This window comes from Lucilia cuprina, chromosome 2 (assembly GCF_022045245.1).
Source record: "Lucilia cuprina isolate Lc7/37 chromosome 2, ASM2204524v1, whole genome shotgun sequence".
NCBI classification, from domain to species: domain Eukaryota; kingdom Metazoa; phylum Arthropoda; class Insecta; order Diptera; family Calliphoridae; genus Lucilia; species Lucilia cuprina.
Window position 1 is genome coordinate 5698629 of NC_060950.1, and position 26454 is coordinate 5725082.

The window sequence follows — 26454 nt, forward strand, 5'->3', positions numbered from 1 at the left end:
GATAGATATATAGATAGATAGATAGATAGATAGATAGATAGATAGATAGATAGATAGATAGATAGATAGATAGATAGATAGATAGATAGATAGATAGATAGATAGATAGATAGATAGATAGATAGATAGATCGATAGATAGATAGATAGATAGATAGATAGAAGATAGATAGATAGATAGATAGATAGATAGATAGATAGATAGATAGATAGATAGATAGATAGATAGAAAGATAAATAGATAAATAGATAGATAGATAGATAGATAGATAGATAGATAGATAGATAGATAGATAGATAGATAGATAGATAGATAGATAGATAGATAGATAGATAGATAGATAGATAGATAGATAGAAATAGATAGATATAGATAGATAGATAGATAGATAGATAGATAGATAGATAGATAGATAGATAGATAGATAGATAGATAGATAGATAGATAGATAGATAGATAGATAGATAGATAGATAGATAGATAGATAGATAGATAGATAGATAGATAGATAGATAGATAGATAGATAGATAGATAGATAGATAGATAGATAGATAGATAGATAGATAGATAGATAGATAGATAGATATAGTAGATAGATAGATAGATAGATAGATAGATAGATAGATAGATAGATAGATAATAGATAGATAGATAAAGATAGATAGATAGATAGATAGATAGATAGATAGATAGATAGATAGATAGATAGATAGATAGATAGATAGATAGATAGATAGATAGATAGATAGATAGATAGATAGATAGATAGATAGATAGATAGATAGATAGATAGATAGATAGATAGATAGATAGATAGATAGATAGATAGATAGATAGATAGATAGATAGATAGATAGATAGATAGATAGATAGATAGATAGATAGATAGATAGATAGATAATAGATAGATAGATAGATAGATAGATAGATAGATAGATAGATAGATAGATAGATAGATAGATAGATAGATAGATAGATAGATAGATAGATAGATAGATAGATAGATAGATAGATAGATAGATAGATAGATAGATAGATAGATAGATAGATAGTTAGTTAGTTAGTTAGTTAGTTAGTTAGTTAGTCAGTTAGTTAGTTAGTTAGTTAGTTAGTTAGTTAGTTAGTTAGTTAGTTAGTTAGTTAGTTAGTCAGTTAGTTAGTTAGTTAGTTAGTTAGTTAGTTAGTTAGTTAGTTTATTTATTTAGTCAGTTGGTTAGTTAGTCAGCGTCGGATTAGAACCAACAACTCACCGGCCGGTGGCCACTTTGATATGCATTAACTACAAAAATTTGATTATCGGGGAAACTATTCGACAAAAATTCTTCTTTTGATATAGTTTCAGATTCTTAAAGTTCTCCATCAGTAAGCCCTCCAATTAACCAAAAATAGGTTTTATGTTTTCATTCAATAAGTCCAATTTTTGTCGGGAATAAAATAATATTTTGATAGAAAATGAATGAAATGAAAGTAATGCCATTTTCGTGCTAAGACCTTTAAATGGACCTTTTTTCAAGAAATAAAAGTTATCACAGATTTTCATTGTTTTTAATTTGGCTTCAAATGGAATTTATTTAGCCAGAAAAGGGTCTTTTATATTTTCACTTTAATATAATTTTGGTAGTAAGTAAAAAAGTTTACAGATTTATAAATTAAAGTGATCATAGATGTCATATTTTTATTCCTATGCACTGAAAAGGGACTTTTAATAAATTTAGAGTAAAATATATTAAATTTCAATTCGCAACTAATTTGAAACTTAATTAAAGTTAGAGCATTAAAATATACATTAATATTTAAAGAAACAATCTAACTTTTAGCTCTTTACTTTAAAACCCTTAATTGTTCATTCAATTTAAATAATATCCATACATCATTCTACTTGAATGGCACTATAGCAATCTATCTTAGAACGAAAAAATATGCTCTTGTGCATACAAATTGTTCCAATTGCTTTGAAGTTTCCTAACAATAGTCATCAAGCAACATAAAAGAAGACTTCTTTCAATTTAGTTATTAATCATATTTTTTAATTTTTTTTTTATAAAGTGAAAATAACATTATTTTTGGCAAAATACAATTTGTATACAAATAACTATGAAAAAGACAAAAATAAAAATTCAACCAATAAAACAACACCACAACACATCTTGTCATATATGAAATTTATTTTTTGAACGCATTCAATATGCATTGCACGTACTTTATATTAAAAAACGAACAACAACAACAACAGCGACAATAACTGAACAAAAAAATTAATAAAATAAAATAATAATAAAAATACTGAATAATAATATTAAAAAAAACATAAAAACTTGATGGAATGATAAACATCTTGTGGTTTTTTTGTTTTACATACGCGACTCTTATGTTCATTTAGATTTTTTTTTGTATGGAAAATTTGTTTGTATGGATATACAAATTTCAGTTGCAACTGAGTGTGTGTGTTTTATAAGTCTAGATGTGGATGTTAGCGGTTTTAGTCATTTTCAACTGAAAATTTACAAAAAAATAAAATAAAAAACTTAGTGTACTGAAAACCAAAAAACGTACATGACAATTATTTCTATGAAAATGATGAACAAAATTTACGTGCAATTCAATGTAAAGAAACGTCGATCAAGAAACACAATTGAACGTGATCGGTTAAAAAATGAAATAACTATTTTTTTTTTTAATTTTAACAAAAAAATTCACCAGCAAGTTTTAGATTATTCACTCGAATTCACACAAAATGTTTTTAATGATCATGTCTTAGACAATTTAATCGAAAAAACTTTCAAAACATAAAATTTGACCTGCTATCGAAAGGAGTTTGAAGGTGAAATGATTAACACTTGAAGGCAACTTGAAAAGTTGCAACATGAAAAGTTGTTAATTTTTGTCAAATGTCAGTTCTTTTAAATACGACCTTATGGTCCATCAAAAAGATCTTAGTGGGTCTTGTCCGCTATCAGCAAAATAATACACAATTTCGATTCTGTTATAATTGAAACAGAATGTGACAAAAATCTTAATTTTTTCATCAATAACATAATAACAATAATGACTTTGTACTTACCCACAACTTACTATTCAATAACTACTCATACCCTCTGCATTACTTAGAAGGAGTCTATTAATGACTTACAATTAACAATGTGATATATAAGATCTTTTTTGTAAGCTTTCGTCGGCTATTTTTATACCCTTCACATTCGTGAGAAGGATACATATAAGTTTGTCATTCCGTTTGTAATTTCTATAATATAGTTTTCCGACCCTATAAAATATTCTGGATCCTTATAGATAGCGGAGTCGATTAATACATGTCCGTCTGTCTGTCTGTTGAAATCAATTTTCTGAAGACTCCAGATATCTTCAAGATCTAAATCTTCAATAATTCTGTCAGACATGCTTTCGAGAGGTTTCCTGCATCAGTCCATAAATAACTGATATATGGGTAAAAATCTGAGACTACCTCTGAAAATTTCCTCAACAAATTATAAATAAAAGCATAAAAACAACAAGGATATAAAGCAGTAATATGTTGGTAATACAGCTCATATTTGTTTGAGGGTGCTAATACAGTTTAACAGTGGTAGTACAGTACAACGGTTAATATTTCCTTCTGCTACATTTTATATTTGTTTGTGTGTATGTTATGTGTGACATGTCTGCAGAGATACAAGTTAAATAAAAACTGTAATTTAAAACATACTTGGTGAAGAGTATATAAGATTCGGCACAGCCGAATATAGAAATCTGACTTGTTTTAAGTTCTTTTTAATCAGCAATCGTGGTTAGTACTTATTTAACTCCATATTTGTAAGCGATCGCGGTTTAATTATTTAAAAACTTTACTTGGTAATTAAAGTTTTTGTCAGGGTCATATGGCAGGGACTGATTTGTTTACATTTAAAACATATCCGTGAAAAAAATTGCATGGACTGGACTTTTTAGAATTGTATCTGATCGCAACAACAGTTTAGACATAGACCAGATCAATAACTAGATCATTTAAGTTTTTTATCCAACAGCAAATAGTTATGTTTTTAGAATATTTGTGTCCATTTTTTGCTAACCATATAAAAGAACTTTTATATTCTTAAAAAAAAATATAAAACTAGAGATTTTCTTTATATTTTTAAGAATTTTATAATATTTGAAGATTAACTTTCCGATCGCATAATTTTGGCGATCGGAAAGAGAAGCGAAAGAGAAGTGGAATTTACTCCATGCAAGTACTGAAAAAGACCTGAAGAAATGATGATTTCAATTTCAAACAAAATTGAAATCTTTTCGCTTCTTTGGAAGTCAATAAACATCACTTAGTGCTACTTTAGAAGTGGTGATAAATGTTTTTCTTTTAGAAGTATTTCGTGCTACTTTTGAAGTGGTGATAAATGTTATTCTATGACTCATGATATAAAGCTTATGTTTTGAATATTTCATAGAAAACAGTTTAAAAACTTAAGAACGTAGAAAGTGTTTATTCAAAAATGAGTTTATGTTCAAAGGCTACACCCTGAAATCAATGTATACTTATCTAAGGGATTGAGCTCAGATCTGAACTCAGATTTTCTTTCATTTTTTGGCCCCTTTTTTCGATGTTGTGTTCGATGTTGGTGTTAAACTCGGCCCGAGTTACCGGTCCTAAATTTCTCTATTAATGCATCCCCAAAGTGTTTTTTCAGTCCTATATGGGTTATTGACTTTAATTTAATCGCTAAAATATTATTCACATCAACACTTCACACGACTCCTGAAACATACACAAGGTCTCGTACATTCAAACATTATTAATTTATTTTATAATAGACTGGTAGCGCTAGGACCACACTGTAGGATCTTAATGGAATTTACACATTCTTCAAATTTTAAAATAATCAGTTTTGCAGATTAGGTATAATAGATCAAATATTAAAAACTTCAACGCAATCTGTCGGATAAATTTCAAACTTATCAGGAACACTTCTCACGATTCCTTAAATCTATATTTGAACATTTCTCACGATCCTTTAAACATTTGTATATGTATTTCTAATTTCGCCCAATAGGATGCCATAGCTTCTGAGTTTATCGATTACGAACAGACATTAATCATTGATTTCATATAGATTTTTAAATATTTATGTTTATTTCAAATAGTTTATTTAAAAAAATATATAATATATTGATAATTAAAATTAAATTTGTTGAAACAGAGGAAGACATGGTAGGATAATAATTATAATAATAAGATATACATTTAGAAAAAAATACTAAAACTAAATTATAATAGTTATAATGACAATAATATAATAATAATTATTAACTAATAGAATCATATAATATTAAAGTAATACTTTAATTTAAATAATTGCTTAACTAAATAAATTCTAAAAAAAATATTATTTAAAAAAAATCATAATAATATGCAAAGTTGTATGATTACAACAATTTACAACAAAAATTGCTTAAATTTAATTAAAATATGATTATGAATTTAAAACCTAAGGAATTGCAAAAATAAATTTGTAAAATATTTCCGTTTGAACACTAAGTGTTCAGGCAAGTTTACTTAAAGAAATATTTTATTTAATATTTTAAAAACTAAAATTAATTAATTTTTATTTATAATTAATCGGGGAACAAATTTGGATAAACAAATTTACATTAACAAATTGATTTTGAAATTGAAAATTCATTTGAAATAGACTTAAAAAAATAGAAATTTAACAAAATATTTCCACTTTACACTTTTTCAAATGTTCTGTGAGGTGATTGTCTTGTGATAAACATTTGTAATCAAACGTTTGTTCCATTGACAACACTATTAATTGACTTTATTAATAACTTTTAAATATATGTATATTGTATTGGTATTTGTATCATTCGTGAAATCTGTGAATACCCTTAATGCTGTAAATTTACTCTTAATCTCAAACTATTTAAATTGAAATCTTAAAAAAAAGTTTTGAAACTGTTTAGTAATGGATCTTATAAAAATTCCATATTGTACTTTGTAACTGTTAAAAATTTCTTTAATATTATAAAGGATATTTTCAAAACCTACACAAAAATTTAATAAAAAAATTAACCCTTTAGGGCATAAATTAAAACTATTTAAGGACTTTTTTTAATAAAAAAAAAACTAAAACTAAAAGAATTATATATATTTTTAAAACTTTCATTTATAAAGGCACTTATGCAATAATTACAATTAAATATAAAAGAAAAAATAATTTTAATTAATATTTTTACTAAGTTTTAGAACTGACGAAAAAAAAAGTTAATATACATGTATATTCAAATAAAAATAAGTTAGCGTCTCATTATATCTTCTATACTAAAACCGGTACGTTTAACTGGTGGTGGATTGTTAACAGGGGGCGGATTATGGCTAGCGCCCACTAAGGCAGCTGTAGAACTTGGGGGCTGAGATGCTGAACTTGCTGCTGCTGTTGCTGCGTTTGAGGATGGTGTAGACGTGGTAGCTTCATGATGAGAATTTCGATTGGAGTGTTGTAGATAAGACTCAGTTATGGTGGATGGTTTACTTGAGGTTGGTACTGGTGGCTGATTTATATGATAATTGGTGGGTAGATAGGGGCCCGGTTTTGAAGTCATATTAGGCGGTGGTGGACCTAAATGTGAGGGCGGCACTGAGGACTCTAGCTTGATGACAGAAGCAGCAGCTGCCGATTGTAAAGCATGTAAATGCGGGCGTGACATATTTAGAGCATAAATATTAGGATTACTGGCAAAGGGAGGACCTCTTTGACTCAAGGCGTGTATATGATCAAATTCAACCCCCAAAGAACGTTTACGTATGGGTATGGAACCCAAAAAACTAGGCACCGGCTCATGAGGCGAATGCAAGGGTGCCGGCGGTGGGGGAGCTTGAATTCTGTTAGCATCTATAATAACTGGCAGTGACGCAGTTGTTAGATTTCCTCCTGTCTGAGTTTGTACCTTCAAATCGGTAGGATTTTGCATTAGATTCTTATTGTGGAGATCACGTCGTACATGTAATAGGGGCATATAAGGATCATTAGTATCTCTTGTGGAATGATTAGCCATGGCACCCATATAATTTGTTATACCCGTACTAGTACTGGGCATAATATAATCTGGTGGTTGTGTTGGCATTGTTAATACACCATTTATGTTGCCAGCATTGAGTAGAGCCAATTCATCTGCAGCTCTTTGTTGATCTTGCGTGGGACGCATTGTATACTGTTCGCCTCCCTCATGATGGCAATGTGTAACACCCTGATTTTGATTCTTAACCGGACCATCTACCACATCGGCTTCATTTTTACGATAATTCTTTTCCATTACCTCTTCCTTAACGGCCGCATTATCATCAGCTTCATTATTATCCTCTTCATCTTCTTCATTCTCATCGCCCAGCTCTTCATCCGATTCATCTTCTAGTAATTCACGATCAAATTGTGCCTTACGCTTTAAGGTCAAACGTTCAGCCATAGATATACGTTGATCTCCTTCCAATTCTTCATCAGCTTCTTGTTCCCCCTCCAATTCTTGGCTGGGTGATCCCGCCAAATGTCTTTGTACTGGCGACTGACGCGGTGAGTCTACTTCCAGCAGAGAATCTTCTTCATCACCACTTAAGTTACGAGCATCATCTTCCTCTTCCACCACATCTACATATTCACCCGGTACATCACCTACAGCATGGGTTAGGGTATGGCGTCTTAGATCGCAATTACGTCTAAACACTTTGCCGCACGAATTACATTCGTAAGGCTTGTGATCGGTGTGCGTTAGAAGATGTGTCTTTAAGTTTGAACGTTGATTGAAGCTACGACTACAGACGGGACATTTGTGGGGTGACTCCTCCATGTGTAGAATTTTGTGGACGGCCAAGGTGCGCGACTGACAAAAACCTTTACCGCATTCGGTACATTTAAAAGGTTTCTCCTTGGAATGGATGTATCTGGAAGTTGGTATAAAAATTGGATTTTTAATAAAAAATTGTTGTTGTAAAGATAAAAAACTGATTTAGAAAAACTGCCTTTTTTAAGAAAAATTAATGCAATAGTTTTCTTTAGTTAAAATGATAAAGTTATAATCCTAATTCAACTTACCTATGATCTCTTAAATGATCCTGACGCCTAAATGCTTTGCCGCAAATATCACATGAATAGGGCCTTTCATCGGTGTGAGTTCTTTCATGGATTAGTAGATTATAGGACTTGGTGAATTGACGATTACAAAATTTACAAATAAATTGCTTCTTAGGTCTTGAGGCTCGGCCGGGAGCACGCAACAGACGTCTATCTAAACCAGCATGCATAGTGGGTGGCATACCGGGAGGAAATAAAGCGGCCGCTGTTGCCGAGGGAAATGTAAAACTACCCGCACCGGTGGGTGAGGGTCCAGGACCGCCCAGATAGGGAGGCGGATACATTACCGAACCAGGCACCCCAGGAGGGGGTACTTGACCAGGGCGGGGCATTAACATGGCAGCGGCTACTGCAGCTTCCCGCAGAGCCAGCTCTTTACGTTTGTCCGCCATCATAGCCATAATTTCAAAATTTGAACCTCTTTTGCTGGGATCCTTAGCAGCCTCGGCTTCCATCATGCCCGCATACAGAGAGCCAGGCCCCCTTAAAGCATTACGATGTGAGGGCAATACCGGCACAAAGGCCGAGTTGGAGGGATTATTATTGGACATTATTTTTCAGATATTGATTTCTTGTTTTTAACAATTATATTAAAATTATAAAGCTTGGATGTTGTTGTATATGCAAGCAAGTTGGTTTCAGAACATCCAAGTGAGATTCAGAGTTAAGCTGTTTAAATATTGTTGCTGTTGTAGTTGGGTTAATAAGTTGTTCTCAGTGGGCATGCTATATATTTTTTTCTTTTTTTATATTATAATTCACATAGTGGATAGGTTGGGTATCTGTAATGAAAGTTAAAATAAAAATTTAAATAAATAATTACTTTAGTTTTTGTTAAGTTGTTTTAAATATTTGCTGACATTTGCATTAAAAATTATTTATGATTTTCTTTAACAGTTTTCATTTAAACCTCCCCACACATAGTGAGTATGAATTTAATAATAATATTTTTTATCTTAAAGTTCTGTATTTTTTTTTTTAATTTTAATGTGTATGTATGTGTTTTTAGCTATTTTTATGTCATAAAAATATACTGTTAAAAATATAAATTCCAGAATTGTATTTTTTGTTCGAAAAAAATAAAAATCAACAATACAAACAGTGCACAAGATAAGGTTCTTTTAGGTTTCTTGTTTGTTGTAGATGTTGCTTTTTTAGTTAGTTATTGCTGTTATTGTTGTTTTTGTTATATGGCATAGAGACTCAATGTCTGATAACACGAACGCTAAACAGCACTTTAAAAGAGTGTTTAACAAAAACTAAAGAAATATTTATAAAATTCTATATTTTAGTTAATGTTTGCATTCTTTTAAATATCTGTTTTTTTTTAGTACATATGTGTGTATCTAATGGCAGGTTAGTTTGTTCATACATTGTATATTCTACGTTACCTCGGCGGTAATGGAACGGTAAACAGTAGTTAAAGTCAACTGGCAGCTCTAACAGCAGCAGCAGCAGCAACAGCACCCAGACCACCTCGAACATTAAAAGACATACTAGCACACGGACAGACAGCCTGGCATGAAATATTGCTACGAGTAGTTATTTTCGTTTATCAGAACATTAGTAAATATTAGCAACATGTTGGAAAAAACTAAGTTTTCTTTATCTATGAGTTCGATATTGAAAAAAAACAAATTATAAATATTACCTAGTTAGGCATCTACTTTTATGAGTTTTATGTGGTTTTATGTCGATTTAATTTCCCGTTGAAGAGTTCAAATTTCTTTAGTGGATTGAGTTCAGTAAAGATAACAATTCCCAACCCCACATGACTTATTCATAATCAAGTTCTTAAGATTTTGTATAGAACTCGCCTTAGGAGGATATATCGCTTAATTATTCTCATTTAAGAAATCACTACACTTTCGGAAGACAATTTTCTACACACAGTCTTGAAAATTGATATTACAAACTGATGCGGAAGTAAAAATTTTTATAAAAACTGCCTTGAGAAGAAACTTTTCTGTTTTGAGAGAAAAACCATTTTATAGAAAACTGTCTGTAGAAAATTGCCTCGAAAATATATGGTTCTATAAGAAACAGCCTAAATTATACCAAGTTCTGCACACATCCTCCTTAAGATGATATTAAAAAATACTGTTATAACAAACTTTTTGTACAAAGATACTGCCTTAAGAAACCTTAAAGACATTTGTCCAAATCACAATCGGTGTTGTACAGTTGTATCGTAGTATGTCGTATTTTTTTACTATTGATTTGTTTTTCTTTAAAAAATTTTATTTGAATAATTTATATGACATACAACGATATCGTTTGGGAATTGAAAGAACTCTTAAGATTCTTTTAAAGAAAAACATATTTCTATATAGAACTTCCTTAAGATCAGATGTTTTTACAGAAAACTGTCTTTAAAGATAATTACCTCAGAAAACTGACTCAAATGATACTATTCCTTAAATGACTTTATAAAAAAAAAACTGATAAACTTACTTACTGGACAAATTTCTACTTTAATAAAATTCCCTTCCACCATGATTGTTCGAGAAGATTTTTTTCTAAAAAAACTGTTTTAATAATCTGTTGCATATGTTATATACAAGTGCAGTAATAAACTGTTCTTAAAAATGCCTTAAGAAAACATGTTTCTTTAAAGAACTTCCAACATTTCTCAGAAAACTGTCCTTGAACACATTTTCCTAAGAAGATTGGCTCCAAAGATACTTTTCCTTAACTGACTTTTAAAAAAACTGACCAACTTTATAGGACAAATTTCTACTTACAAAACCTCCTACCTACCATGATTAACACGAGAAGTGCCGTAATAAACTGTTCTAAGAAAATGTCTTTAAAAAAGTGACTTAGGAGAACCTCTAACATATGAAACTTAAGTAAAACACATTTTTATAGAAAACTGTTACACGTTTCTGCAAAAACTGTCGTAAAAGTCTTTAAAAATGAGAAAAGAAGAATATTTTCTAAGAAAACTGTCTAAAAACTATTTTTTGGCAACTGACTTTAAAAACTACCTTTTAAATACATTTTTAATAACACACCATTATATCCGAATCCGTTTTTATACTAAACTTCTCGATCTGCGATTAAATACAAATTTTCAAGTTAAACCGATTTACGTCTTAAGAAGAACCCTACATAGGCTTATATTTAGAATACAAAACGATCATTGTAGTAGTAGTTAGTGTTCTAGTCTGGTAGACCGGAAGTGGTGGGTTCGATTCCCACCTGAGGCACTGGTTAAGGAGCGCACAACAGGCCCAATAGACCCCTAGGTGTATTTCTTCAGATTTGGTGCATATATGTACATCCTCCTTTTAAACTAACTAACTAACTAATACCTAGAGTCTACGTCCTAGAGTCTAGGACCTAGACATTTTGATTAAATTAAAGTTTAGAGTGTCAAACAATCTGCAATCAAAACGAGTTTCAAATGGAATTGATCAATGACTGATCGGGTGAACCGACTTAGTAGAAAAATCTTCCCAATTAATGTAGATCTCTAATTTAGCTTATATTTATACCCTACACCACTATAGTGGGGAGGGTATTATACGTTTGTGCTGATGTTTGTAACATACAAAAATAATGGTCCAACACCCACCTTAAAGTATACCGATCGATTCAGAATCATTTTTTGAGTCGATTAAGACATGTCCGTCCGTCCGTCCGTCCGTCTGTCCGGCTGGCTGGCTGGCTGTCCATGTAAACCTTGTGCGCAAGGTACAGGCCGCAATTTTCAAGATAATTTGATGAAATTTGGACCATTGAAACTGGTTGAAATCGGTCCATTATTTTACCTAGCCCCCATACAACCGTACCTCCCGATTTGAACTTTTTATGTTATAGTTACGTCAAATATTCTGCTATCTCCCTAAAAATTGGCACAAATAAGTTTTATATAAGTATAAATGATACTGCAGATTTTCGTAAGGATCGGCCTATATTTGACCCTAGCCCCCATACAAACCCCCCTTCAAAAAATGACTTAAACGTCTAAAATTGACTAGTAACCATTTGTATCGCAATGAAACTCAACAAAACTAACTGTTATTTAGAAATATATCCTTTTCCCAAATTTACCGAGGATCGGCCCATATTTGACCTATATAAAGCCTCATTTAGAAATTTTAGTTTTTTATCAATAAATGGCTTAAATATTTTGGAATTATGGTAATATTCAACAGTTTCTTTACAAAATATAAAAATTTTATAAAAGTAAAAATTGTAAAAATATACTCATGGTGTAGGGTATCATATGGTCGGCCATGCCCGACTATACTTTCCTACTTGTCTAAATATAAAACGATAAAACCGACTAATTAGAAAAATATCCCCAATTAAGTTCTGCTATTGAATACAAATTTACAAGTTAAACCGATTTACGTTTTAAGTAGAACCCTACATTAGCTTATATTTAGAAAACAAATGATCATTGTTTAAACTTAAACTTAGTAATATACAATGCTTTATGATTATATCTTCGTTCAAAACTGAATACCTAGAGCTTAAGTCCAAGAGTCTAGGACCTAGACAGATGGACGGATGGATTGCATTAAAGTTAAAAGTTTGCAATCAAAATGAGTTTTGAATGGAAACGATCGACGATTGATCGGGTGAACCGATTAAGTAGTTTATATTGTTTAAGCTAAAACTAGGATTGCATATTGCACTATATTTTGGGAGTTTAAAACACTCTTCGTTTAAACAAAAGTTTAGAACACAACACGATCATTGTTTAAACTGAAGATCTGCTTCAGAAACAAGTTGATTGAAGTTAAATTGAGAGAGTCAATACAAATTTAAGCAAAATTAAAGTAAGATTACAAAATCTTCGTTAAAAAAAATATGTAATTAAAATTAATCGTAATTATTAGATAGATGGATATTTAACATTTCTATATTAAAATGTGTGATCACTAATGTGATCACTAATAAATCCCTAAAACTTTTTTCCCTTGTTTCAAATGTTACCCATACCAACCTAATTAGATTTTATTTATAAATAAAATTTAATTTTTTTTTTAAATCCTCTTGTCACAAACTCAAATTTCAGAGGTTTTTTTCAATTTCGAGTAAATGTTTCAAAATGTATAATTAAAGAAAACCTGATATTCCAACAGAAATAACATATACCCCCTTGGGTAAAACAATTGTGGTCTACACACATTTTACATTTCGTTCGTTTTAATTTTTTCGAAGCGTTTTACATCATTAGATAAAAATTTATAAAAAAAACTACAGAAAAAAGTAAAGGGTTTCTTTCTCAGGCCTTAAATTTGTTTCCACTTTTTTGTAACCACGGTTGCTGCTGTTGTCGCTGATGATGATAAGCGAACTTAAATTGAAGTTGAAGTTAAAGAAAACCAAAGTCAATGTTAAAGAAATGTGTGCTCATTATTCAAAAAACAGAAAAAAAAACTCTGGAAAAAAGTGTGGAATCGGCACTTTTTATAAAATACAAAAGAAAAAAAAAAAACAAACAATAATATTAAGAAAAAACAACAACGATGACGTTTAACAATAATAATAATAAAGAAAAACCAACAGCAGCAAACAGCATCATCATCAGCATCCATCGGCAGCAGTGAGCCAGTCAGTCAGCCAAACAGGCAGGCAGTGAGCCAGCCTTAAATAAATAATGTTCAATCATTATGGGATAGATAATGATGGTCGTTGTTTGGTTAGTTGATCGTATGACGTTTGTGTAGCAACTGACTGACGAACATAATGGCAGACTGACACACAAATATACTAACACTTTTACATATTTATATTTTGCTGTGTGCAATAGCTGCTGATGCAACAATTCTTTTCTTATTTATGTTTGACATTCTAAAATAAGAAAATTTCCCCCTTTTAAGTACTTTTAGTGTAAAAAAGGCACAATTCCATACAAATTTAGTACCTTTTCGTAAACAACACTGATATGTTTTAAGCCTTTCAATCGGCTTAAATACACACCAACACGCACACAACTTAAGTGAGCCCAAGCAGAGGAAGAAAAAAAAAAGAAAACAATCTGAAAACAAAAGCAACAAACATTCAACCAATGTTGATCAACAAAAACAACAAATAAGTAGATTTTAAACCTAAAGATACTTGTGCAAACGTACGTACGTAAATTCATCTAAGAAGATTTTAAAATTTATTTTTTGTTTGTTTTCTTTACGACCATAGTAATGGGTTTTTGTTTAACTATTTGAGACTCTGGTATTGTTGTTGTTTTTTTTTTCTTTGCATTAATCTGGGCTTACAGTGAGCAGCACAAATGGTAGTTAAGAAAATACAAATACTTTAACAAATACTCCAATACTCTCATCAAGATAAATTTAGCAGCAGCTAAAAACTCTTCTTTAGAGAGAGTATAAGTTAGTGTCTTCAGAAAGAGGTAGAGAGACTTAACTGAGTTATTGTAAATTTATCAACAAAATCTAGCCAAGTATTGGAAATTTTTGTATTAACATTGAGATTTTAAATAAACACAAAAAGGAATTTCGATAAAGAAAACAAAACAGAGAAATATGAATAAGAAATTATTGGCTGACTGATGATCATGATGAACAATTTTCTTTGGTCGTAGTATTGTGCGAAAAAAAATTTTGAGCAAGTGCATTGGAAAATGATGTTTGAGACAGTGATCATTCAATAATACTTACAGATTTAAACTTGGTCTAAATTTGTGAAATTTAGCAATGAAAAGTTAAATACTATTTTAGAAGTATTAAAGCAAGTTTTTGAAACTTTAAATATGGTATAGAATATGATCCTTAAACTTTATGATCAAATAGTTCTGTCTTAAAAGCTAAACATTCTGCCGTTTAACAGAAACATTAAAATTAAGTTCAATCATTCCAATTAATTACACTCAAGGTGAAATAAATTACTGATCGCAACTGAGAACCTTTTATCTCCCGAAATAGTGATACTAGACCAGTAGATTATACGTCCTTCTAGGGTGTAAAGTTTCCGGAATTAACTAACTCACTAACTCACTCACTAACTAACTAAGTAAGTAAGTAAGTAAGTAACTAACTAACTTACTAACTGACTAACTAACTAACTAACTAACTAACTAACTAACTAACTAACTGACTAACTAACTAACTAACTAACTAACTAACTAACTAACTAACTAACTTACTAACTTACTAACTTACTAACTTACTAACTTACTAACTTACTAACTTACTTACTAACTTACTAACTAACTGACTGACTGATTAACTAACACATTTATTAACACTGCAATGACATTGCTGACATGTACTTCCCACACTCGCTTACAAATAAGGAGTTCGGTAGGTACTTACTACGATCGTCAACAAATAGATAATTAGCTTCTGAGAAAAAAAAATGATCACGAGAATACGTCCACTTAGTCTATTATAAATATTTACAAAATATATAATTTGTCCTCTTTTGTGTTAACAACAAAGTTCGAAAACGATATGCTAAAAGAAAGAAGTTACATAATGCATTATTTTTCGTCATTTATGTAGTAGTTATTGAAAAATACGATGTAGAGTAAGTACAAATCATTATCGTGTTTTTTGGGGGATATTGTAAAGATTAACTCCCGTATTCATAAAGATATAAATCACTTATTTTAGATTTATTACACATATTTTCTATCCAAATTTTAACAATAAACCATCAATAACTTAATTAAGCTTATATTAATACAAGGGTAAATCTTTAACAAAAAAATAAATCAAAAATTTTTTTTATATTTTTTTTTCAAATTTTTAACAAAAATTATAGCACAAGATTTTATTCTACATCTAATTTTGTTAATTGAAACACAGTTTTAATATTAATTCTGGGTTTTGCTAAAGAAGGTCTAAAAGTATTAATCCTAAAGTTGTAAATATATCTTTTAAATTTTCTTGGACTATCAATGAAAAAATAACCCTTTTAAATATTTGATTTTAATGATTTCTATAAAGAAAATCTAAACATATTTAAAAATTTTATCAAATATCATTTTTTTAATTTCGATAAAGATTTTACATATAAATTGTTAATTTGAAATAAATAAATTTCCATAAAGGTTTTAAATTTCCAAAACTTATAGTAAAATATTGTTATTACAAACAAACTGCTGTACTGGATTGATTTTACCATAAAAAACAATTTTAAAATTGAAACTATAAAAAATAAGAAAAGACACCAAAAACCGCAATAAACAACATTAGTTTCACTTTTATGCCTTTAAAACCGAAAAAAGATTTTAACTCTATAATTAGATTTCCTTAATTACTTGATAATTACAAGACAATATCACAACAACGGCCACAACGAACAGCAAGAAAAATATATAGAAAACTTAAAGAAAAACCCTTTTCTTTCATGTTCCATCAATGGACATATGAGGATAAAAGTTTTTTTTATTTTTTTTTTGTTGGGATAAATGTTGTAATATTACAACATTATGTTACCTGCACAAAAATCTAGAATCATTTAATACTTGTTTTGTTGTTGTTGTGTTTTTTTATTTTAATTTTTTACCATTAGCGTTGTTACTCTTATCTAGCCAATATAGACACTAGTATTTTGACCAAACTTCTAAAAACATACATACAGTGGTCCGAATAGTTTATCCCTTGTACTTATTGCCTTACTAGCTAGCAGGTTTAACTAAGCATTTCTATGTTTTATATATATTTTTTTAGTCAATAAGAAGTTGTTGGGTAGAGTAACAAAAACTAATGCAGGTTGTATAGATATTTTTACGATCATCAACCAGTCATTAAGAGCCCCAGTAACATGTTAACAAATAAGAAAATGGAAAATACTTTTATACAAAATATTTTATAGTCTCGATTTAGATGTTGATTATTTGTATATTGTTGTGTATGTGTGTGTGTGCCCCATATATATGTATGTAGATAGTGTGTATTTTAAACTACTTTAGGGTGAAAGAAATAATATACAATTAAATACTATTTGTAGGTGATGATAAAATCTTAAATCTTTTTGTTTTGTAATCGATAGAAAGGAAGATGAGCCAGTCATCTAGGAATCTACTTTATACATTGTTTTAAATTTCACATATTCCTAGAAACTACTTGTTTTATATTTGATTAATCTACTAATACTTTGTAATGACTACTATATACTATCAGCATTACTTGGAAGTAGTTTATGTTAACATTAACGTTTACCAATAAGAATCACTTTCTATTTTGTTATACCCTACACCAGTAGGGAGGATATATTGTTTTAAGGTAAAATATTGGTCCTATAAGCACCTAGAATCATTATCTGATTCGATTTAGTTGTGTTCGTCTTTCCATCCGTCTGTCCCTCTATACGTCAGACTGTCGTCTATCTATCCGTCTTTCTGTCCGTCCATGTAAACCTTGTAATTAAACTATATATAATTCAATGAAATTTGATACTATTCCTATTGGAAATGGTTAAGATCGGTTCATTATTTCACCTAGCCCACATACAACTGAACCCGCCAAATAGGGCTTTTAAGTTCATAATATAATTCTTTAATATACTCGTATTTCGACAAAAAGCAGTAAAACCAGCCTTGATGACCATCATTAATTTTATAATTATTGGACCTCATTAGACCCAAGCCTCAATAAAAAGCCCCCTCAAAATTTGATTAAAATGTCCACAATTTTATTCAACAATAAATTACGTAAGTATATTTGAAGCAAGATACAATTCAACTTAAATACTTTATTATGAAAACTAAATCCCATTTTGTATTTGCAACAAGTATAGAGTCGGCCTCGCCCGACTATAATATCTTACTTGTTTTAAGGATGTCTTTCCTTATGCAAAGATGTAGGATAAATTAAAATTGGTGTAAATCTTTCTATAATTGCACCATCAAAATACGACTTTTTGTTATAACTACTTCCGTAAGTGCTTACTTATATTATAATTAGTTCTAGCAAAAAAAGAACTTCCAAAAAAGCAAAAAAGAAGTAGAATTTACTTCATGGAAGTACTGAAAAAGATATAAAGAAGTGATGATTTTAACACAATCTTAACATAGGAGGGATGTCATTTTTATTTAATTCCAAATTCACTACTTCTGAAGTCATTCTCAAGAAGTAATTCTTTAGCTGTATTTTTTTGGAAGTTATTCGGAAGTGAAATTGTATTATTATAGAATACAATTAATTTTTAATTAATTAATAATTCAGAATAGAAAATATAGAATTATTTTGGTTTCTTCGGAAGTCATTAAAAACAACATTCACAGAAGGTAAACAAAATTCACTAATTGCTACTTTTGAAGTGCTTTTGTTGGGGTGCTAACAAGTAAATAATAAATTTTCATTTTTAAATTTCTTAAAATATGTATTGTCATAAGTTTTTCTTAGAAATTTCTTACATAATTATTAATATAAGATTTTAATTAAAATTCTTAAAAACAGCATGATATTTAAAAGGCTGATTCGTTACGCACTCCTAAAATAATCTGTATGTTAAGAATTTGTTATGGTTAATAGAGAAAATGCTGCTGTGTTAAACTTAAATGAGATTCAAATAGATTTTCTCGTTGGTTGTTGACTACCGAAAAGGAAAAGTTACGCAGTTAGAATCTTGTCAGCAGCTAACTGATAACAGTGTGTAAATTTAATGGTACATTAATAAAAAAGTACTTTTTAGAGAGAAAAAACTATGCCCCGATCTAGTTTTAATAATTTTTACAAATTAACCTCTAATGTTATTAAATGATCAAGGGAAAATGAAAAATGTTGAAAAAATAATTATGTTTCATTGAATCATACTCAAATTTATATGAACATGAAAATGTTTAGAGTAACTAAAATATTATTTAAATGTAATTAAAGTAACAAAAATATGTTTTTGATAATAATATATTGTTACAGTGAACATAGTACAGTTGTGGTAACCATGACGAACTAAGTTCCTAGGTTTAATATAATACAAACCTCAAAAAGTACTATTTGCCGAAAGAAGAGGAACAAAAATCTTCAACTTTTTGTTTAATATTAAAAAATTCAAATAAAACCAGTCGAAAACGGTTCATTATCCAGTATTACAAAAACCTCAAGAGGTACCACTTAAATAGGATATTCTACAGATATCCATCGAATTTTAAAGTTGAAAGCTTAACTTTAGTTTTAAAGTTTAATATTATTAAAAACTTTAAAAAATACCTTATGAAGAACGAAAAAGTACTGTTTTATAGATATTCATTTACTCCGCGCTCTATATGCTAAATTTTATGTTTCTATGTTCAACTATGTCAAGTTTTGTAGACTACAGATCATAAAAGCTCTTCTGAGGAAAATCTTATTAATGATACTCTATAACATACGAGATTACAGGGTCACCATTAGCCATTCGAACAGCTAGCTGACTAGTGTTTTTAAAGTAAGGTAAAGTCTCAGGAGGAAATTAATTGACTCTTTGGTGACAGTATCAATTGATTTACAAATGTACAATTAAAAAGTCGAACCAGTAGATATAACTGTTTCAATGTTAATGCACTCTGGATAATGTATTGTAAAATTTGATTAGGATTTCAGAAAGACGTAGTAATATTTCGTATCAAATTGCTTGTAACTTTGATGTTATGGATATTGGAGGTTTTAAACCCGGGAGTAATTCGAATACCAACGATAAAAACTATTTATATCAAAGGAACTAATCTCGATCTTGCACGCACGAAATAAACTCCAAATTTTTATGAGACTTTGAAAGTTAATTTCTTAATCATTCGACTAATAATAGTTATCTATGTATTTGTAATTTAAACTTGTACTTATTATGATCATAGCTGATAATTTTATAAATTGAAAACTTCCCGCTATAACTTCTTAAATAACTAACTAAACGACCTATACCCAGCAATTAAAGAACTTCTAGAAAAGCGAACAAAAAGTAGAATTTACTCCATGGCAGTGCTGAAAAAAAACCTGAAGAAGTGATGATTTTAATACAGGTTTGTCATATGATGGTTGTCCTTTTTAGTTCATTCCACTACTTAACTACTTCTTAAGTCATTCTCAAGATGTTATTTTTATGTTCTTTTATTTGAAGTTATTAGAAAGTGAAATTGTAGTTTTATATAATTTAACTAAAAGCCCAAATTTTTTAACTTATAAAAGCGTAAGAATAAAAAAATTACTTCTTCGGAAGTCATTAAACATCACATGCAGAGAAGGTGATGATGTTTTAAAAATAAATATCATTTGGCTATAAAAGTCGCAAAAATGTATTAGTTACAAGCTGTGAACATGTGAGCTAAAGCATATTAGGTTGTTGTTAATTTGCCGCCATATTTTGAAGCCATAAGTCTCTATAGTTTAACTGAAAATAGCAGGTTTTATATTCTTGCTATTGGACAGGTTAATTTTAGATACATATATGCCATATATATAGTTTAGTTTGCGAATTATATATAGACATTTTTGCTATTTCATATGAATCCAAATGGCGCCTATGTCGTTCTAGAAGAGTTATTTGACTTGTAAATTATAAAATATTTAAACAAATTATCAGAGTTTTCAACCCTTAAGAAAAAAACCCATTAATGTTGTTTTATTCATAAATGTGCTCGCTCATATTGCTACTATTTAAAAAAAAATAATATTTATGAATATTTATGAATACAAATTAAATAAAATACATACATAACTATATAAACTAAAGGTGTATTGGTATCTAGAAATATGTATGTATATATATCTCTTCTTATGATGCCACTGTAAAACTATATAAATTTCACTAATTATAATTTTGTCTCGTGTTTTGTTTTTCTTGTTTCTTTTAAAAGATAATTACTGGTCATAAAGTAAAAAAACACACAGGCATATGTATAAACATACATACATACATACATTTATATGTATGTATGTACTATATAAAAATGAACCCAAACCGAAAGTCGTCAAGAGTTACGACGACTACTACTAAATCGAGAATAATTATAAAAATTACTAAACAACCTCAAAACATTCAGTCACCAATCCATCCAACTACTAAAACAATCCAGAAACTCTGAAACTAAACTGGTAACCACTAGAGGAAAAAAAATCCACCTTAAGGGGGACTCCAGAAAAACCTCAATATGTAAAAGTTTTTCCTTACATATAAGCATTTAAGCAACTAACTAAAGCAACAAACTTGCATGCATGACTTGCAACATGAGGCAGCAACAGAATCAACATTAAATATGAGATCAAGATCCAAACAAAAAAATAAGGCACAAAACTGGACAAAAGATAAACATTTTAAAAACAAAAACAAAATAAAGCCTTAGGGAATTTAATCAAGTAAAGGTGGTTGTTGGTGGCTAATGGAGGGGGGGTGAGACGACAGTTGTAGGGTTTCCAAAAGCTGTTTAGCTAAGAGAGTAAAGCTTAAATTCTGACGTAAAGTCGGTGTATGTTTATTTAAGACCACAACAACAACAATAACAAAAAATTTACTTAATTAGTCTTGGACACAGACTCAAAGATAAAATTGTTGTATATAAATTTGTTACACAAAGTTGAGAAGAAATACCAAAAACTAAAAAAAAAAATGTTCAAAACTTAAAAAAAAAGAAACTAAAAGGAAAGAAAGAGTTAAAAACAAAATGGGAGATGATGCTAAAGAGAATTCAAGAGCTGGTCTTTTGAAAGGTTTTTGTTTTCTTATTGTTGTTGTTGTTTTTGGTTAAGTAAAGTGCTAGGTGGTGATGGTGGTGGTGCTGTTGTTGGTATTACGAGTAGAGTGAGTTTATCCACATTGTACTCGTTTAGAGGTTTGTCAGGTTTTTTTTCTTGCTGTTTGTTAATGTTTTTCTTCTTGATTTTTAGGTTTTTATTGTTGGTCTTTCATTGAGGCTGAGTTTTTGGTTTTAGCCATAGATTTTTTTCCGTTTAATGTTGTTGTTGTTTTTTTGCTTACTGGTTACGGCACCACACTGTGTTCGGTGGCAATGACAGTGGCAGCTACAGTTGTATGGTAAACGTGTGTGCGGTTGCTCTATAAGCCGCCAACGTAGAGAATAGTTCATTTAAAATTAACAAAAACAACAACAAATACAAACAATTCAGTCTGTCAAACACGCACACTTTAACAACAGCTTAACACATACATATAATTGTATTATCAGAAAAACACAGATACAAAACATTGATTCAGAGAGATTTCAGAAAATTGTTTTTCAATATTATCAGTGATGGGTAGCAGATATTCTTGAATTTTTGGTACTTTTAGAATAACAAATTCTAAATTGTGTACTTTTTTTTTCTTCTAAGTCACAAAATTGCCTACCGGTCGTTGACTTTGATCTTTAATTTCATTCGTAGCGAATTAACACTTAGAGCAGTAGTAGTGACTTCAGCGTCCTCTTGTAATACACAGCGAATAATTGAATAGTATACTACTTCTTACATAATAATTATTTTGCATGTGAGCGTAGCATCTGGTTACGATAATTTCAGAAACTTCAACAGCTAGTCAAACATTATATGGACAATATTGACATCCATGTCAACATTTGGGGGCGAAATGGAAGGACTGGCTAAAATTAAGCGGTAATTTCAAATATAATTAAATTTAGTATCATCCTGCAAAAATTTAGACTGCTACATTAAAACTAATCCAAATATGTTGAAAAAACATACTCCGTTTAACACAACCTTATGCATTACATCAGAGTAATCCCAAATCTACTACCTTGCTAAAATAAACATGATCCATACCTTCACTACATAGGACTACAAAACGGTTCATGAAATCTGCAAAACTATTAACAACCTTAAAACCCCTATGAGCATTGCCCAGTAACTAATAAGTGGCGTGTTTACTCCCAAATGAAATAAATATAAAAATTCCTAAATCTGGGAAACCGCTCGAGCAATAATCCTTAGATTTTTCACCAGTTGCATAAAAATGCATATAAACATATTGTAATTAAGACAGTCGCGGGTCCAGCTCGAGTGTTTGGATGGTGGCGAGTGTGAAATTTTCCTTTTTTCTTCCCCGTGGATCAGCGCCTGAATTAAGATTTACAAACAATAGTGACCATTGCACTTCCTATATGTGTATGAATACTAATTTTGATTTTTCAATGACTACTACTTATCGTCTGTATTACTTGGAAGTACTGTCGTAATGCGTTTCTTTTAATCTGATAACGAACTACTTTATTTTTGGCTTTGTCATGTTGTTTGCATATTTTATTTAATTGCATGTTAATGCATTGTGTTTTACAAAAAAGAAAACAACTTACTAAACAACTTCTTTTTAAAGAAATCGCAAGTACTTCCTGAACTTCCTATTTGTAAGCGAGCATGGAAGTACTTACCTCCAAAGACATTACCGTGTTAAAATGATGATTTAAAATGCTAATGAAGAAGTAGTATAAAGAGGTTTTATTAGCTTTTTAACTCATTACTTTTTAAAGTGTTAATGAACTTGCTCCTAGAAAAAAGCCATGTTTAAATACTTAGCAAAAACATTCGTTATCATGTAAGGTGTTAAAAATCTAAAAATGTTAAGTTATTATTTTTAAAAAATGTTGTTATTGGAGTCAAGTACTAACCACAAATGGTTACAAGTAATTTGTAAAAGTATTCATTGAAAATCGGACATAAAAACTTATACAGCTTCAATAGCGGGATAGACAAGAGAACTATTGAATTAGAAAGTATTTATACAACACATTATTATTAAGAACTTATTAGTGTACTTCTATGTAATCCAGGCGATATGTAGTAGTCACTGAAAAGTATGTTATTAGATCGTATAAAATGTTATTAGATCTTACAGTGTTGTCAGAAAAATGTTCTGAAAATGTCTAACGACCGTATCAACTTGCAATTCTTGTCTTGTAAAATGCTCTTTCTGATAACGTTTTAAAACTAAAATTTTAAGTTCGCACGATTTTAAGACATTTTCTAAACATTTTGCTGCCAATGTTGTAAGATCTGACAACCGTATATACGTAGCATAACATATGTACTTAAAATTGAATGTCATTACCTAGTTTTAGCTTGGTAACTAGTTATGTGGCTAGTGGTAAACTAAACTGCAGTAATAATCAACAACACTAATACAAATCAACATAAATTCCAGTTTCGAAAACAAATTTGAGGCGAAAAATTTCCATTGTTTAATATAAATTTTTTCTGCAAATATTGGATAATATTCGTTGAAAATCCGATCTTTTCGAATACAAAACACTTTTCTTTCATTAAAATTTTGATTATTTATTAAAAAATTGAATTTTTCAAAATTCAGCATTTTATAACGAAATTTTAATAAAATTTTTGAAAAAGTCACTTTTTAGTACTAAATTTGTACCAATTTCGATTTCAAAAAGTACCATTTTGAAATATATTAACAGACATTCATACATACATGTTTCAATAAGTAATCCATGATTTATTAATGATTATTTTGTTGATTTTTATTATTTTTAATAGAGTTTTTATTGATTTGAATTAGTTTTTATTAATATATAAAATTTTAATAACTTTTTTCAATGTTGTTTTTATTTGTTTTAACACAAATTTCAATGATTTTTTCCTATTTATTTTATAATAATTTTTAACACAAATTTCGCAGTTTAAATTTTTTTTTGTTTTTTCTTAAATTTATTAATTAAAAATTCATTTTGTTTCTTAACAGTTTCTTTTCATTGTAGGTATTTTTTTAATTTATACAAAAAATAGAAATATATTCAAGAACGAAAAAAACCTGTTCATTTATTTACACGTTTGGAATTTTTTAAAAAGATGCATCGTTTTCTTTCTCTTTTATTCTTCGTTAAGGTTTTGAGGCTGGAACAAAAAAAAAAACATGGAAGAAGAAAACAAATCATATCACTACTCTAAACAGAGAAAATAAAAGAAAAAAGATCTTAACGATCTTCTTGAGCATAAAACCAACGACAGCGACAAACTCTAGAAAAGACAACAGATAAATGTTTGAACAACATTAATGCTTTCAGCCAGGCAAACGGGCAGACAAAAGCAAATGACTAAATAAACGTCATAACGATAGACAGACAGACAAAACGAACGACACACAAGCGAACGTACGGACGGACGGATAGATGGATGGACGGACAGACAGACAAACAGCAAGGCAGAACAACTGATCAATTGTCTGTCAGTTCATACAAACGTGTTATTAACTTTGGTTCATGCCAGCCAGGCCTAGAGAGAACAACGAACCTTTGTATGGCACACAACCAACCAACAAACCATCCATTCAACCAAACAAACAACCAGCCAACCAACCAACCTACCAAACGACCAGGCTGCCATCCATCTAACCAACATTAATTTTATGTTCTGTTTTTACTTTACTTTATTTTGTTTTTTTTTCATAATTTTTTTTTTCTGTTGTAATTTCTGTTCGCTGTACACACGGCAGTTAAAATGTGTTTTTCTACATTTTGTTTTGAAATAGGAGCTGAAGCCAGTGCAGCTACCAAAACGCTCCTCAAGTAGTCCCAATGTCTTCCCACACGCCACAGTATAAAAATTGTAGTCTACGTTATATTTTTAACGTTTACTAGAGACACAACACATACTCACACAAAAACACATAAACACTCTAAAACTCGCTCACATAAACTCACACTTATTTAGTTACATATGTATGTATATACAATCTGTCTTACACAGATACATTTTCTAACACTAACTTACTTGTTGTTGTTTTTTATAATTTTTCTTTTACTTCTATTAAAATTTTCCGAGATCATATAAGATTTTTTTATATTTTAATTTATTTTAAAATTTTTATAAATTTTCTTGTTTAATTTTTTATTTATTTATTGTAAATTTTTGTTAATAATTTTTTTTAACAAATTTTGTTTTATTAATTCTATTTATTGATTTTATTTTTTAAAATCATTTTTTTATCATTATATTTTATCAAACATCACTATCACTCATACACACAGATACACCACCATATTTCCCTGTAGTGGTGTATGTTTTATATGTAAAAAAAATTCATAAATATTTTTATCCGTCGTTATTCCGTCTTTTTAAATTTACAGGTGCGTTACCTACGATCAACTCTTTAAGACTAATCCGAGAGTATCTGTGTTTGGGGGGGCAATGAGCCTCATTGTTGTACAATGAAACCTTCATTTATCTAGATAAATTCTTATTCTCATTTGTACGCTCTTATCACAATAACTACGTTCTCTTGTTACTCTCTTCTCTACTCAATACTAATGATCTTTTTTCTTTTGGTTTTGTATCTCCAATAAGTTTTCTGACGTTGTTTTTTTCATCTGTATTTTTGTTCATAATTATACCTGTTTTGTTGGCCGTAAGGTATTTTACTTGCTATGAACTGGTTTATTTCAAGAGTGTGCGTGTATTTCTGTCTGTCTGTCCGTCTTTC

General features: G+C 29.7%; 1 protein-coding gene across 3 annotated transcripts; it reads right to left on the reverse strand.

Moving 5' to 3' along the window:
- Nucleotides 1-6140: 6140 nt before the first annotated feature.
- LOC111690422 (protein bowel) lies at nt 6141-25808 on the reverse strand. Of its 3 annotated transcripts, none has more exons than XM_046951690.1 (3): nt 25746-25808; nt 8077-8897; nt 6141-7925 (listed from the first exon to the last, which is right to left on the reverse strand). In XM_046951690.1, exons 2-3 carry the CDS (start codon nt 8664-8666, stop codon nt 6287-6289), a joined length of 2229 nt encoding a protein of 742 aa, XP_046807646.1. In that variant the 5' UTR covers nt 8667-8897; nt 25746-25808; the 3' UTR covers nt 6141-6286. The 3 variants fall into 3 exon arrangements, with proteins under 3 accessions (XP_046807646.1, XP_046807652.1, XP_046807638.1); XM_046951696.1 differs by lacking the exon at nt 25746-25808 and adding an exon at nt 24448-24506; XM_046951682.1 differs by lacking the exon at nt 25746-25808 and adding an exon at nt 9507-9647.
- Between the last annotated feature and the right edge of the window lie 646 nt (nt 25809-26454).

What these genes read in the sequence shown, in the direction of transcription:
- LOC111690422 (XM_046951690.1), bottom strand. Translation starts at nt 8,666, where the DNA reads ATGTCCAATAATAATCCCTCCAACTCGGCCTTTGTGCCGGTATTGCCC. An exon ending in GATCATTTAAGAGATCATAG is followed by an intron (nt 7,926 to 8,076) that starts GTAAGTTGAATT and finishes ACCAACTTCCAG; the next exon opens with ATACATCCATTCCAAGGAGA.